Genomic DNA, 17,538 nt, shown 5'->3' on the forward strand with positions numbered 1-17,538 from the left:
GTCTAAGTCTAAATATCTATGAAACAAGTGAGCATATTGTACTGCATAATGTTCAGATGGATAAAGTCCTGTTAATTGTGTCAGACTTCTAATTGATACTTTGTGAGCTTTTAGCATTTTCTTTGACAGTTCAATTATTTTCTGTACTTTCTCCTCTGGTAAAAATACCTTAAATAGTACTGAATCTATAATATATCCCAAAAATATAATTCTGTTGGTTGGAATAAAAACAGATTTTTCAATATTGATGTCAAACCCAACTGACTCTATAAAAGTTTTAACCCTTTCTGTATTTTTGATTGCCAAATCAAAGTTTTCTGCTTGCAAAAGGGAATCGTCAATGTAAAAATATGAATCAATACCCATACTCCGAATATGTGAAAATATTACTTTCAGTATTTTTGTAAATACTCTTGGGCAGAAGCAATACCGAATGGTAGACATTGAAATTCATGTAATTTTTCATTCCATATGAATTTTAAATATTTTCTGTCTGATTCATAGATTGAAATAGAAAATATGCATCAGTCAAATCCAAAGATGTAAAATAAAGCTATTTTTAGAAATTCCTTTTAAAATCAATTGTAACGTTTCTTGTTTAAAATGGTGATAGCTAATAAATTGATTCAATGGTTTCAACATACATCTGATACACAAATTTAATAATACTTTTAGATATTTGGATGATATTTTGGCTCTCAATAATGACGACTTCAGTATGTATACTAAAGAAATTTATCCTGTTGAGCTTACTTTAAATAAAGCTAATACTAACAATGACCACTGCCCTTTCCTCGATCTTGATATCTATATCATTAACGGAAAGCTTAATACTAAAATATATGATAAAAGAGATGATTTTTCATTTCCTATCGTTAATTATCCATTTTTAGATGGTGACGTTCCCTTGTCACCATCTTACGGTGTTTATATATCTCAACTTGTACGATTCGCTCGTGTATGCAACAATGTTTTAGATTTTAACGAGAGAAATTTATGTATTACTGAAAAATTATTACACCAGGGTTTTCGATATCACAAACTAGTCAAAACATTTACTAAATTTTATCATCGGTATAAGGATATCATTCGTAAATATAGCTCAACATGCAGACTTCTTATACGTTCAGGTATTTCACATCCAATTTTTTATGGAAATATTCTTTATAAAGCACAAACATGTCAGTATTCACCTCTGAAGCTAACAAAACCTATAAATAGACTTATTAAGAAAGGATATAGTTACGATACTGTTGTCAGGTCATTAAAGATTGCATATTTTGGCGTTAATATTGATTCACTTATAGGGTCTTTGCATCGGCACTAAACACATTTATTTAAAAACCAGTTGTTGGCATGACACGGGTTATGTTCTTCTCATATATGTTATGATGGTATGATACTAAACCCCTAACGGGAAGGATTGTGCCTGATATTCATATGATGAAGACATAATCGTTCAATCAGTTTAATTGAAGTCTGGAGCTGGCATGTCAGTTAACTGCTAGTAGTCTGTTGTTATTTATGTATTATTGTCATTTTGTTTATTTTCTTTGGTTACATCTTCTGACATCAGACTCGGACTTCTCTTGAACTGAATTTTAATGTGCGTATTGTTATGCGTTTACTTTTCTACATTGGCTAGAGGTATAGGGGGAGGGTTGAGATCTCATAAACATGTTTAACCCCGCCGCATTTTTGCGCCTGTCCCAAGTCAGGAGCCTCTAGCCTTTGTTAGTCTTGTATTATTTTTAATTTTAGTTTCTTGTGTACAATTTGGAGTTTAGTATGGCGTTCATTATCACTGAACTAGTATATATATTTGTTTAGGGGCCAGCTGAAGGACGCCTCCGGGTGCGGGAATTTCTCGCTGCATTGAAGACCTGTTGGTGACCTTCTGCTGTTGTCTGTTCTATGGTCGGGTTGTTGTCTCTTTGACACATTCCCCATTTCCATTCTCAATTTTATTTCAAATTAATAACTAGCCTAAATTTTCCATTTTTCTTTTTTACTAGAAATATATTTGAAATTAACTGTTCTGGTTCATCAAAAGATTCTTTGATAGCACCTTTCTCAAGCATATCAACTATTTCTTTATCAATAAGGCCCTTTTGTTGCGAAGTCAATTAAGTTAACTAATACTTGTCAATTAGAATTTATTGCTTAATTTACAAGTATTCAAAGAGCGATTAAAAGTTCAAATAAATGTTTTTCACTGAGACACTGGCCGAGATCTGACGAATTCTGGTGTGATCGAATTGTGTGTTGAAGTCCAAAATGAGAGATCTTATATAGTCTAGTGGTCCATACAAACGGTCCATAGCTGTAGGCCGGTTACGTAGTAGTCTGGTTGTGGAGTAATACTAGTCTGTGGTTAATTGTCAAACTATGCAATTAACCCCTGACGGATACATGTTATTTCACAGTAGACATGGTCATTTAGTGGCTGCAGGATATATGTCAATAATATTCGTACAGATTGTTATTAAGTGTCTAAAGGTTACATGTAATCGTCTCGGTTTTGCTGTATGTAGTTACTTCCTGATGATTATCGTATGGAACACAATTGTGTTACATAATGCCTTCCCTCCAAAATAGAACGAAAGTTCAATAAAATACGGTATTTTTCTTCCTGTAGGTTATTCTAATAGTTTATTGTAAGGTTTCCGGTAACCATCACCACATATCTAAAGTTTATAAAGTTCTACGAGTCCAATATCATGATATAATAAGTTCATCACATTCATCAAGTCTAATAGCTGGATATATTTACACATAGTTCATTCGAATCATAAGTTCAATATTTCGGTATACATAGTTCATGTTTTATTTCCATCACCATCATAGTAAGTTGTTCCTCAATACTGGGTAGGAACGCAAATGTTTATACAATTCTATTTACACAGTTCATAGGGTCACTTTTAAAATTATTTACACGGTTCGTCTTCTGCTAGTGGATTCGGTCGTCTACGTTGTATGGTTTACAATCCAGTCCTTTTACGAAGTAGTCGACGTATCTAGCTCTGGGTACATCTTTCTCAAGAGACTGGTAGCATCGGTCTTCGGTCTTGCATCGTCTTTGAGTAATGGTGCAGAGGGAATCTTCTCTCTGGAATCAGGTACTTCTGTCCCAACCATTTGCGTTGTCACCATTTGGTACCCATCGTTCGTGGCATTAGAACCCGAACTCACACCTTTCTTTTTGGCTAACCAAGATTTGTTTCTAAAAAACTTACAGTACAAAAATATAGCTATTCCAATGAATATCGCACCCAAACCCAGGGATAAACCTACTCCCCAATTTGGAAATTCAAAATCGTTTTCAATTCCCCTTAAATTTCTAAGTTTTTCAATCAAAGCGTTCATAGGAATTTGTTTAATCGCCTTTAGTTCTCTTGGTAGTTCAAGCTTTGTAAAATTTGGCAAAGCAGCATGAAAGGGTTCCCATAAACTTGTATTCAGTACTTGAAAGGTATTTAAGAATCTTTCGAACGTTTTTTCTGTTAAAAATGTACTTTCCATTTGATAAGTAGGTAATAAGGTCAAATGATCACTCGTAGCGGTACAAGTTCGCTTTAAATTAATTATAGTGGTAGGAGGATTAATTATCTGATCCGTCAACATGTTTGTATTGTCATCACATCTAATAGTGATTCTAAATTCATTAATGGTTGTAACTGCCCACATACTATCGGTCAAATAAGTTGCCATAGGCAAAATTGTGTTTGGTCGTACTTTCACTGTACATCTTGTTTTCCAATTTTCTTTATTGGCAAATAAGGCTATGATACATAATTTACTTAAATTAACTGGATAAACTGGACTTTTAATTTCACAAAATTTAACTAAAGGATTGGAACACTTGTCAATTTCATTGGTATTTAGCAGCATATATTTAGTTTTTTCTTGGTTTGCAGCAATAACTTCTGCTTCTAATTCATACTGAGCAACCATATTGCTCGAGTCAGATTGTTTATCAGTTATCGTAGTAGGAACAGGCAAGTTGTGAATCTTATAAATTTCATAAGTGTCTCTTATATCTAGTAATGGTAACGTAATGATAATGATTATTTTGTTTTCGTCCAAAACTGTACTACAGGTCAAAAATTTATAAAAATTCCAAATATCTTTAACTTCGTCACCAGGTATCTTTAATGTCGCCGGTAGTCGTCGTTTTATGTCAGTCAATAATACTCGTAAATTACCGGGTGATATAAGACTGGGTGACATGTGTCCTAAGGACAACATGTTTAGTTGTAATTGCAAATGGTTTAAATAATCCCCGGCTATATTCATAAGGTCCTTTATTTCACCTATTATCATGTCCATATGCAAATAAGCTTGTAAATAACTTCCCATAACTTCAATTTGTTTTTCTAAATCCGTAGCAAAAGTTTGAAGTCTATTTCCAAGATCTTGAACACTTTCAATCAACTCATTAACCTTGTGTCTATTTTCAGAAACATGTGTTTGTGTAGTGTTTAAGATAGTTAACCCATCTTGAACAATATGACGAATTGCATCTTGATTTTGTGCCAAAGTTTTGATATTTCTTCGAATTTTTGACAGGTCGCTGTCTGATACAGTACCAAATAAAAAACTTAATGCCTTGCCTATAATAGGAAATAAGCTACGTTTAGTTTTAAACTTTGCCGTTTCGTCGTAATATAAAGATTGGTAATCATTGAATTGTGATTGTAAATAATCTTTAGTCCGATTTAATCCTTCAACCTCCCTTTGTAGACTTAAGATAGTAGCCAAAATGTGTTTTTTTTCTGGGGTGTAAAACATAGAAATTGTGTGAACTTTTTGTGTAGCGAGAAAAGCCTTGCCCAAGTCTTGTTCTATTTTATTAAGAAATAATTCAAAAGGATCCAAGTCTACGACAAAAGTAATGAGCCAATTTGACCTTGTGGTTGATATTTCCTTAATTTTTTGAAACATGACATTTTCCTTGACAATGAATTGGCTGGTTAAGCCAAAAAGAACAAGTGAGAACCACCACCACTTCATCACTGGTTCTCCCTAAAAATAATGATACATATATAAATTATCATAATATATTTTATTTATCTGGCCTTTATCAATTTTGGAATTCATATGATAGTCCTGAATAAAATGTTTGGTTGTTTTCCTTCACAGTCTCAAATTTAATTATCAGATCGAAAATGCGTATCCGGTGCATTTTCCTTGCCTTGTTTAGAATCACTTCTTGGTGGTAAACCCCAAAGCGATTGGATCGTTTTAACCATCCAATGGCTTTGAAGTTCTCCACCGTCCACTTCCTAAGATGCTCCTGATAGGATAAGTTATGTATTTCGGCAAATTGTTTCCGGCGTCCAATTATTTCTGCGAATTTTGTGGGTAAACCACAATAATTGTCAATTATAATTGGATCCGACAGGTTAATAAGCTTCTGTATAGCGTGGAATTCCTTAAATAGAGGTTCCCTTCTCTTTCTATCTAGTATTTCCCGGAAATAATTGATCTTAAATTTTACATATATGTCCCACCATAAATTATCAGGTAATAGTTTCCACAAATAGAGGGATTCTAGCTGGGCAAAGCTTTCTTCATTGTCTGCCATTCTGTAAAATGAGAATAAATACTAGTTTTATTACATAGTTTATAAGTTTTAGAAATTTTTAAATGATTTGCATCCTTCTTACGACCTATAAAGCCAATTGATACCTACATAATACCTATTAAAGCCCTTACTAAATTTTGTACATGTTCCTTGGTTACCAATTTTGTTTCGTTAGCCCCATTATCAGTTGGTTTCCGATTATTTTTTATTTTAACCCGGTTTACAGACATGTTATCTTCCATGTCGGAAATTTCAGATTCAACAGGCGAAGAGTGACTGCTGGACATTTTATCATCAATGTCAGAAACTTCAGAATTAGTAGACGAATTTTCTACTTCTTCTTTTATGATTTGATCATCACTTTCTATTTCACTATTATTGACATTATTTTGTTCTGAGAAAATTTTCTTCCCCCTTAATTTTTTAGATAACTCCATTAATGGTATATCATCTTCTTCATCAGAATTTTCCCTTTCTTTTTTATATCTTTTTGCAATTTGATTTAACGGAGTGTCTGAATCTATGCTTTCATCATCAGAGGAGTCTTCTGATTGTGACTCAATGGGAACTACATATGCAGCTTTACGTAATATCCTACCTTGATTGTTGTTAGGAATTTCCCAATCTAACTTAGCCAAACGAATTTGTTCAGCATGAGCCTTTGTGGTTGTCCCATCTAACTGATTTTTTAAAATAAAACTAACAGGTGAAGTTTGTTCTATAATCCTATAGTACGGAGTCCATTTTTTTGAAAGTTTGCTTGCCCTTCTATGATTTTTATAAAAAACTGGGTTTCCTACCTCAAACCTTATATCTTTGCTATGTTTGTTTGCGTACTTAGCTTGTTTCTGCTTAGATTTTTTCATGGTTTTATGAACCAACATAAATGATTTATGTTGTTGTTGCAAGGCAATTTTATGATATTCTTCCCCATTGTATTTTCTCCTAGGCTGTAAAATGTTATCTAAAGGTAAAACTGGATCCCTGTTATATAATGCGTAAAAAGGTGAAAGTTGGGTGGACTCATTGATATTGAATCTAATTGCTGCTAAAGCTTGGTTCAAGTATAAATCCCAAGTTGTGGAATGATCTTCTATTAATTTTGACAAAACATCATGTAATGTTCTATGAAATCTCTCTATTTTAGCATTACCCTGAGGGTGATAGAATGAAGTTTTAATATGCTTTATATTAAGTTCCTTACAAACTTCCTCCATAGCCTTAGAACAGTTTTCCCCTCCATTATCACTTGTTAGAATTTGAATCCCAGAATGCCTTGAAGTAATTTCTTCAATCAAAAGATGTGCAACATTGTCAGTGCTTTTTGTTGCGACACTAAAAGCTTCTGGCCACCCTGAGTATAAATCGATAAATCCTATAATGTACCTGTTACCTGACATGGTAGTTGGATACGGTCCACTCAAATCTACCCCTACATGACAAAAAGGATAAGGCGGAATTTTTGTTTCCTGAATTGGCGCTCTAACCTTTTGTAAATTGCGTGATTGACAAGGTACACAAGTAGTGACATAATTATACAATTCCTTAAACATGTTTGGCCAAAAATATTTTTGACGAATGGAATCAAATGTTTTGTCAATGCCCATGTGCCCATTCTTATCATGATATTGTTCTACAACTGCTTGTTTTATATGAGAAGGTATGTACAACCTTATAATAGGATCATTATCTACATTTGAAATGTAATAAAGTATGTCATCTATTATGATGTACTTGTTTTGCACTGCCTCGGGTACCTTATCGCTTACAAGTTGTTCCTTTAACTCACGTAATGTTTTGTCTTTCATTTGTTCGATTGACATATCAAATTCTTCAAACTGAAAATTTTCTTTTTCTGGAATATCTTCAACTAATTTATCATTATTTGCATAATCAGAAAAATGAAATCTATTTGAATTAATCACATTAATTTCGTAAGTATTGTCACTAATATCCGGATACGGATCTGGATTTTCGTTTCGTTTTTCATCTGAAGGTAATCTAGACATAAAATCTGCACACACGTTTTGGGGCCCTGGAATATACTGAATAGTACAGTTATAACCCGTTATGTTCAATGCCCACAGTTGAATTTTCTTATTTTGCATTGGTGATTCCAGAATGTATTTCAAAGGTTTGTGATCTGTTTTTATCACAAATTCAGCATTATACAAATAATGATTCAATTTTTGTAAGGCATAATGAATCGCAAAGGCTTCTTTTTCAATGGTTGACCAACGTGTTTGCGTATCACTCAATTTATGAGATAGGAAGTAAATTGGTCTTTCAACTTCATTTTCACCCTCTATTGGGCTGGCTTGTAATTGCGTTAAACAAGCACCTACACAATTATCACTAGCGTCCGTGTAAAGCACATATGGTTTATTCAAATCTGGATATGCCAATAAGGGAACTTTCACTAATTCACCCCTTAATTTTTCAAAAGCAACTTGACAAGTGTTGGTCCAATCAAAAACCTTGTTTTTCCTAGTTAAGGCAACTATAGGCTCCGCAATTTTTGAAAATGAAGGTACAAATCTGCGATAATAACTCAAACAACCTATTAATCCTCTAACTTCCCTGACATTCGAGGGAGCTTTCATGCCTTGAATGGCCTTAACCTTTTCAGGATCCGGTTTTAGTCCATCTTTACTTATTATAAAGCCTAAGTAATTAGTTTCATCTTGCAAAAAATTACATTTTTTCAATTTTAATTTTAGTTTGTGTTGTCTTAATCTATCAAAAACTTGTTGTATGTGGCCTAAATGTTCTTCCACTGTTTCGGAAAATATCAAAATGTCATCTATGTAAGCAGTTGAAAAATGTTCTAACCCTTGTAGTACCTCTGTAACTAATTCACTAAATAAACTGGGCCCTGAGGCGAGACCAAATGGCAATACATTGAACTCAAATAATCCCTTGTGACATACAAAAGCAGTCTTTTCCTTATCCGACTCTTTGACCTTTACCTGATAATATCCTGACTTTAAATCAAGTGATGTCATTACTTTGGCTTTACCTACTGAAGCAAGCAAGTCATCAATCAGGGGCAACGGAAAGGAATAAATTTTACTGGCTGCGTTCAGGCTGCGATAGTCCACGCACATCCTTGATGTTTTATCCTTTTTAGAAACGATAATAATAGGCGCAGCCCAAGCCGACCTAGATTTCCTAATAATATTAGCCTCTAATAATTCCTCAATAGCCTTATCTATTATTTTTCTCTGATTGAGAGGGGCCCTATAGGGTTTTAATCTGATAGGTGGATGATCCCCGGTATCAATAGTCATTTGCACTGTATCAGTGCACCCCAAATCTTTGTCTGAAGTTGCAAAAATATCTTCATTATCCCTTAACATTCTAAGTATATCCTTTTTAAATTCTTGTGGTACACTTATTTCAGACTCATCTAACTTTTTGAGTTCCGAAGTTCCTTGTGATTGATTAACATTGACTAAATTTATTTCTTCTAAATGAGAAGCCTTACCTACTACACAACCTCTTCTTAACCTAATTGATTTGTTTGTGTTATTTACAATCATCAAAGGAAACTTCCTATTTTTATTAAAATTAACCACCGTATTACTTATCATTAAGCCTGGTTCTGTACTAACATACCCTGAAGCTACAGGTGAGATTTCTAACAATTTAGTACTTCCAAAACTTGGATTGTTCTTAAGGCCTACGGGACAAACATTAATTGTTTGTGGTTTTAATACGGCATTTACGGTTAATCTTACAATTGAAGCCACATTAATATCTTCTTCTAATGGAACATAATTTTTTTGAATTCTTAAACATCCTAAATCAAAATATAACCTAACTCCATTTTGTACTAACCAATCTTTTCCTAAAATAACATTTCTGTTCATGTCTCTAACAACATAAAATAATTGAGTAACTTTTGTACTACCTATTTTAAATGTAAGGTTTGCACAACCTTCTACATGTAAAGACCCCCCATTTACGGACTGTAAGTTAGCCGTTTTCTTTAGTAATTTTGGTTTATCCCTCAAAGTTTCAAAAATTCTTTTGTGTATCAAAGAAACACTAGCGCCTGAATCTACGAGAGCTCTATATCTTTGATTTTGAATTTTGATTAAAGTTGAATTTGGAGCTCCTGCAACATTTATAGAATAAGTAGGTAATTTCTTTTCAATTTTACTCTTATCACCGGCTTCAACGTGACAAGAGCGCTTTAGTTTTCCTGATATACACCCCAGTTTTCTACCATGTTAACAGTCCTAGGTTTTCTATTTGGGCAATTTGGCCTAATATGTCCCCGTTGATTACACTGATAACAAATTATCTCATTATTTCTTCCCGAATTCCCTTGATATTGTTGCGTTTCAACTGCATTTACTTGTCTATATGTTCCCCTAGAACGACAATCTCGTGCTATATGTCCTACCTTACCACAAGAATAACAATTAATTTCCCTGTTTCTACCCGAATTTCCGTGATATGTTTGCATTTCTACGGCATTAATTTGTCTCAAATTTCCCCCAGAACGACAATCACGTGATACATGACCTACTTTACCACAAGAATAACAACGTTTTGCATCACGATAATGATCAATTTCCATTGGTTCATGAGAGTTCAAAGGTTCAGTCCGTCGTGGTCTAGTTAATGTCATTGGTCTTATTGTTTTATACCTTGGTTCGTCTACCCTTTCCGTTCTTAAAGTAAATCTTTTTCTCAAATTTTGTTCAGTCATTGCACTTTTAACTGCCAAAGAAAAAGTAGCTGGGTTTTCTCTCATTAATTTCATTTTTAAATAAGAATGAGCCAAACCATCTATAAAAATGCCTACGAGTTCCCTTTCTATAGCTTCATTATTTCCATCTAAATCTGAATATGCCTCATTTGCCAAATTCAATAAATTTTCTGCATAAATTTGAACAGACTCGTCCCCTTTTTGTTTTAATTGTCTCAAAAGAGTTGACGCATGTTGAGGGTCCGTAATTTCTCCAAACCTTGAAGTTAATTCTTTTTTTAATTGTTCCCAAGTGGTATCCCGATGGTCTCTTAAATACCTTTGTATGTAATCTGAACAAGCCCCTTTACATGTTTGAAAAGCTATTTCCTTAATTCGATCCCTATCATTAAAAAGTAAAGCATATTTTTCAATTGACTTAATCCAGGCTTTAAAATCTTTCGTATTACCTTCAAAAGGCGTTATTCCTTGAACTACGTTTTGAGAACAAATGGCTGATTTTAACCCTTTTAGTTCGGCGGCTACATCGCCTTGAATAGTAACTACTTCCCTTAACCCATGAAGTTCGTTCGCGACACCATTGAAAGCTAATTCTACTTTTTGTGCTGACATAGAAGTATCTTGGTTATCCATTAAAAAAGAATGAAAGCTATGGTAATTGCAACTTACGTGGTTCCTTTCTATCGTATAGTGGTTAGAAGTCCTGGTTGATCCTTGGTCTGAACGGCACCAATTTGACTTATGTTGCGAAGTCAATTAAGTTAACTAATACTTGTCAATTAGAATTTATTGCTTAATTTACAAGTATTCAAAGAGCGATTAAAAGTTCAAATAAATGTTTTTCACTGAGACACTGGCCGAGATCTGACGAATTCTGGTGTGATCGAATTGTGTGTTGAAGTCCAAAATGAGAGATCTTATATAGTCTAGTGGTCCATACAAACGGTCCATAGCTGTAGGCCGGTTACGTAGTAGTCTGGTTGTGGAGTAATACTAGTCTGTGGTTAATTGTCAAACTATGCAATTAACCCCTGACGGATACATGTTATTTCACAGTAGACATGGTCATTTAGTGGCTGCAGGATATATGTCAATAATATTCGTACAGATTGTTATTAAGTGTCTAAAGGTTACATGTAATCGTCTCGGTTTTGCTGTATGTAGTTACTTCCTGATGATTATCGTATGGAACACAATTGTGTTACACTTTTCCTTATTGTTAAATTTTAAAGGAACTGGAATTTTTTCCTGAACTGGCTTTTATCAAATTCTTATATCCCTTAATTGTAGAAATAATCCAATTGTCTTTGGTTAAGTATTTTAATGTTGTGTTTTTGTTGTGTCGTTGTTCTCCTCTTATATTTGATGCGTTTCCCTCAGTTTTAGTTTGTAACCCGGATTTGTTTTTATCTCTATCGATTTATGAGTTTCGAACAGCGGTATACTACTGTTGCCTTTATTTCCAATTCGAAATAATGTTTTTCAGTTTACCCGACTTTCTTTTAGTATTTCTACTTTTATTTCTCACCTTTAGAATCTTCTTTTCTGATTGTAGGGTCTGTTTCCTCTCAGTTGACCCCTCGGGCTCTGATAACTTTGTCTAGGCTGATAGCCCCTTCTGCCTAAAAAACGGCTTCTTCCCCTGAAACTTCCTCTGTAATTTGAATTTCTACCATAGCTGCTAGTAATGTTCTTGTTTATTTTGTTAATTTCATTGATATCTTTCAATCGCTTGCCAACTTCATCTCCAAAAAGGCTAGAACCTACATCTTCATTGCGATTGCAAAGTTTGTGGTATTTCTTGTCTATGTGTGGCTTTAAAGACATCCGTCTTTTAATCGAAAACTCAAAATGAATATTGCTGAAAATTGCCAGAGCCTTAGAAATGTTTTCCCTCATCAATTTTACATCTGGAGTTTCGGATTTCAGAATTTCTGCCACTCTTATCAATGGTACCATACAACAACCTAGCGATTTTTGTATTATTTGCAGATTCAAATCAGAAGTTTTAGTTTTTCTTTCAAGAAATTGACATATCTCAGCATTAACTGGGGGTGCTACCAAACTTTTACAATTTACAGGTATCTTCATCTCTCTCATCATTACTGACACATCAGATTTCTTTTTACATATATTGTCCAAGACTTTAGCCAACGATGGGCTTACCTCTTCATCATGTTTTTCATCATCTTCAAAAATCTTAGGTAGTTCATAATCAAACTCATCATCTGATGCAACAACTTGAGGTTCATTCTCCTCATCAGAAAAAATATTATAGTTGGTGGCAATCACCTGCTCATCAGCTACAGACTCATTCTCTGAAAATTCTATGTCAATATTGCTATCTGGTCTTTGTGGCTTTTCATTATTCTGACTTAATGTGAATACCAAAGTGTCTGACAAACCTTTAAACAGAGTTTTAAGTAATTCTCATTGATCGTACTGATTCTTTGCAGTAGTTTTCTTCACTGTGGTTGTGCGTGGTTTCGTAGCCTTCGTAACTTTTCCACGTTTTTTCACCGGACTTACTACTATTCCGCTCCTTGATGGCAACTCATTGTCCACCTCAGTCACCTGTCTTTTAGGTGTTTTGTTGTTTGCTGGCTAAAGCCTTGCCTTTTGTAGAGCTGATACTCTTCTTACCTTTCATTGCTGAATTTTCAGTTTGTTTTTGTTTTTGTGTAACTGCCATTCGAATATCCACGGCAATTAATACTTGCGCTTCCGGGTTATCCAACTCCGGGTCATCAATGTTCTCAATTTGAGAAAAACCAGAAAATGAAGCATGAACTTCTTCGTCCGACGCAAATAATTTTAATATTTCATCGTCATTATCATCACTACCACTGTCGCTTAAGCGCGATGTACAGAGCGACATAATTTCTGTATTAACCAGCTGACAGATTCTGTCAACTCTTGAAAATTTATTTTCAATATATCCGATTCGGATAAAATATTTCACAACAGAGTCTGTTGCAAACTTGTTATTTCGTGCCTAAATCGATTCGACTTGTACCACGTGCGGCCTTTTAAAATAAAGAAGATGGTCACGTCTATGAACGGGCTTATATAGTGTAGTGGTCAGACAAAAAATCACTCAGCTGTGAAAAAAGACGTGCGGCCTTGACTTAAAGTAAAGGTTCACTTATTAACCTGAGGAAGCCCAGGATTATGATATATAATTAGATAAAACATCAACCTATGTTTTATGATCCCAATAAATGGCCAACATCTCAAGATTGAATACCCCAATAAATGGCCACCATTAGATGGTGACCATACAGGAGGGTGGACATAATTCAGAGGATGTCCCAGGTTGTACTGTATTTTGATTTTTTTGTTTGTTTCACAATTCAACTTTTAGTCAGTTTTAATCACTGAATTTTAGATAGACCCAAATAATAGGATAATCCCTTACTAAGAACATGATTTACATTCATTCTTCACAATTAAGAGACACCAAATCCTACAATTTCATTGGTCGAGAGCACTTTGCTATATTCTAATGTTAAATATATATTTGTCGTAATGGAAATCACTTTGACGATGACAAGTTAATCCGTTGGACACTTATCCTTTTCTATAGATACTGTTTTTATATATGCTTTTGTATGATATTTTGAAGTCAGTTTAGGTCTTAGGTCTGGTACTGTCCAGACCTTGCTAAATAAAGTTTAAAGTATTGGTATTCCGTCTTTGAATTACTATAGCCGGAAAACCCCCGGTGATATATTGGTTGAGGTTACCCGCGGCACGATCCTGAGCTAGTTTCCCCAAACTAGCAAATGAATACCTTCAGAAGCAACAGAATGGAAGGACCTTGGAATTACCAGCCTTGAAGAAATGGACATCCGTTTCCGATAAGAAAATCAGTTACCTGTTTGGAATTTCTGTGCAAATATTGCGGTAAAACATTGAATGTTTTCACATACCATCGGTGTAATGCAGTAAACGCTTATTGTTACAAATGCAGACGTCATGGACATTTTGCCCGCATGCGTAATTTTCACGTAAAGTCGTTTGTCAGCAACCCAAAACCAAAGAAGAAATCGAAATCAAAAATTCAAAGAGACAGCGACAGAATGAGAAAGTTTATAGAGAAGAAACAAATCTCAATTTCCGTTTCAAAGACTCGGGGACAAGGAACTCTCTACTTTTACATGCTCCATACAGGACGAATCCGCGAAACAGCACCTAAACAAGTTAAAATCGTCTCATCGCAACTCACTGAAAGAAATTGCTGTCCTCAAATGTGAAAATTCGAAATTGGATACCGTTATTAAGGACAATGTGATGTTAAGGAACAGTTTTGACAAATTAAATTTGGAACGTTTACAACATGTTCGGCTAATCCAAACGATCGAACGGGAGCTGAGAATACAAGTAGAACTGAAAATTTTGAAAAGGAAATAGTGCGTTTGAAAGAGGAAAACCTTAATTTAACTAACACTAGATACCGTTTAACCATGGATTTGAAAAATGCTGAGATGCAAGACTGTCATTTTATCAAAACACTTAAAGACGAAATTCAGAAACTCAAGGTACTAAATTTCGACAATATACTATGGATTCATTTCTTTTCGTGGGTACCAATTTTCGTGGATTGAGAAAAACTTGCATATTCGTGGATATTTAATTTCGTGGTTTTGGCAAAGTCTGCATTCATACCTTGTGAAAATTTATTATTCGTTGAACATTTAAATTCGAGGTTCCCCTGTACCCACGAAATCCACGAAAATTGGTATACAACGAATATTAATGAATCCACAGTACGTGAACATCAAAATTTGCTTCATGAACTTTCAATCGCCGAGAATCAAATTGAAAGTTTGCGTACAAACTATTCCCACAATTCGCATCAACGCCAACGACAAGGAGGATACCCACGAAGGTAACCGAAGTGAAATTGTCTCAATTCAGCAAATTTTGAAGTCAGTTTAGGTCTTAGGTCTGGTACTGTCCGGACCTAGCTAATAAAGTTTAAAGTATTGGTATTTCGTCTTTGAGTTACTATAGCCGGAAAAACCCCGGTTATAATAGCATGACTCATCCACTAGGTACGAACCTAAAAAAACTAGCAAAGACTAAAGATACAAAGCACCGATCTAAGAATACTCGCAGTTACTGATAGCTAGCTCAAAGCCAATTACAGCTAATATAAAATTATGTCCCCAGGACACATTATTTTACTGCGGGCTGACCAGATTTCCCTTATTCTTACATGCCGCATGCTTACGGGTTAAGCAGAAAATTCCAATTTTCAAATCTGTTAACCGGTCATGGGTCAAACAATGACCTTTCGTATAAGAGGCGATCACGCTGCCACGAGACCATCAATGTCAACGCGGTGGTATTTCCTAGAAAAAGTTGTCTCATGATTTCGGCCATATTGTAATTTTTGTAGATTTTGTATTGCTGATCATTTTCACATCTTACGTTTTCTTTCTGTTTATTTTCATTTTCCAAATAAATGGTAAAAACGCTTAAATCTTGACATTAATAGCAATATAAGGCAATAATTAGTATCAATTGATTGAGTTGGTTATAATATTGGAATTTTTGTAGATCCTTATTGCGGATCATTTGAGCTCATTTAGCCCGTTCGAACATGCCAGCTATTGTCATCACTTGGTGTCCGTCGTAGTTGTATTTTTTTTCAAAAATCGTCTCCTCTGAATCTACTGGAACAATTTCAACCACACTTGTCTAGTAAACAGTTTGCGTTTTGTTGTTTCTGTCAATCAACCAATATCGTTGCAATAACTCAAAAAGCATAAAGGTATAATGCAAGTTATTGTCATACCTGCAAAACCAAAATAGAGAGAAAAAGTCTGACGAAGCAAAACTGCTCAGAATGTCTAATTACTTTCATTTCCGACTAATCCTCATACACGTATGAGTTATTTCCCGAAAAGGACGATATTAACCATTTTTACGTTTCTGGCAATTATCTTGATAACTATAATCAATAGAGAGGATCAGTACCAGTAAAAATAATCAGAAAACCAATTTCTACAATTTAGTCAACATTACCAAGATTATCAATAAACTCTTTACAGGAGTTATTTCCCACGAATTACAGGCTTTGTCCAATTTTGGCGTTTTTTCCCATATTTTCCTGAAAACTGTAATAGATAGAGAGAAATTGTACAGGAAAACATATTCACTAATATCAGAGCTACAAATAAGTCAACATTACCTAAATTGTCAATGTCCTTATAAGAGTTACTGTCCTTAAATGACGACTTTCCCCATAATGGCTGGGTTTATGTGTGTGCTATTTTCCTGAAATCTATGACAGAAAGAGAGAAACTGGAAAACACAAAAATGATCAGCGAGATAAGATCTACAATAAATTAGCATTACAGAATTCGTCAATGACTACTTGAAGGAGTTTAATGCATGAAATTGTTAAATAAAGCGAAAAGTGCAAACCTTTAAAAATTACTTCAGTTTTATTGGTAAAAACTTTGGATGGTATAATCTGGACATTTTCGTTCAGAAACTTTACTTGTTATGTTACTTTGATGTCATACGCATGTGGTCTGTTGCACTGTTAATCTCTAAATGGTCATTTTAATCATTGTTATTGGCAAAATTAGATAGGAGTCAACTTAAAGTATAAACAAAAAGGATATGTTAGCCACATTCACATCTTTTATAAGACATCTTGTATCTTCATCGGCAAAAAAGATATTGACTCATATATTAAAAGAGAATGACATCTCAAAATGAGGCTACTTTGGCAGGTTTTGATTTTTTTTTATCAAATGCAGATCTGAAGTTTAAAACCCGATTAACAAAATATACAAGAACAAAATAAAATATTGATACTGATATTTGATATAAAAATAAGAAGATGCACGGTAAACTTACCAATACGACTATAAGAAACTATAGGTCACCGTACGGCCTTCATTAATCCATACTGTCTGGTATGATATATAAGGCGCAATGACAAAATGTAAAACAAGTCAAACAAATAAACAACCAACGGCCTCATTTATGTACAAAACGATAAACGAAAAACAAATATGATAGACAGCAACCAACAATAACAGGCTCCTGACTTGGGACAGAAAATACAGAATGGGGCGGGGTTAAACGTTTTTACGAGCATTCAACCAACATAAATCCTTGGACAGTGCTATAAAGGTACAATATTAGAACACACTGTAACAATCAGTTGTAAAAGGGTTGACATGTGAGATCGACACAAAAAATTAAAAAA

At 34.3% G+C, this 17,538-nt stretch overlaps 1 protein-coding gene across 2 annotated transcripts; it reads right to left on the minus strand.

Annotated features, from left to right (window-relative positions):
* Positions 1-2,139: 2,139 nt before the first annotated feature.
* On the minus strand, positions 2,140-11,510 carry LOC127710284 (uncharacterized). Of its 2 annotated transcripts, none has more exons than XM_052216073.1 (2): positions 10,977-11,510; positions 2,140-5,025 (listed from the first exon to the last, which is right to left on the minus strand). In XM_052216073.1, exon 2 carries the CDS (start codon positions 5,011-5,013, stop codon positions 2,998-3,000), a length of 2,016 nt encoding a protein of 671 aa, XP_052072033.1. In that variant the 5' UTR covers positions 5,014-5,025; positions 10,977-11,510; the 3' UTR covers positions 2,140-2,997. The 2 variants fall into 2 exon arrangements, with proteins under 2 accessions (XP_052072033.1, XP_052072032.1); XM_052216072.1 differs by having other exon boundaries at positions 2,140-5,588.
* Between the last annotated feature and the right edge of the window lie 6,028 nt (positions 11,511-17,538).

The sequence above is a fragment of the Mytilus californianus genome, unplaced genomic scaffold (assembly GCF_021869535.1).
Source record: "Mytilus californianus isolate M0D057914Y unplaced genomic scaffold, xbMytCali1.0.p SCAF_7, whole genome shotgun sequence".
In the NCBI taxonomy this organism is placed as follows: Eukaryota; Metazoa; Mollusca; class Bivalvia; order Mytilida; family Mytilidae; genus Mytilus; species Mytilus californianus.

What these genes read in the sequence shown, in the direction of transcription:
- LOC127710284 (XM_052216073.1), bottom strand. Translation starts at nt 5,013, where the DNA reads ATGAAGTGGTGGTGGTTCTCACTTGTTCTTTTTGGCTTAACCAGCCAA.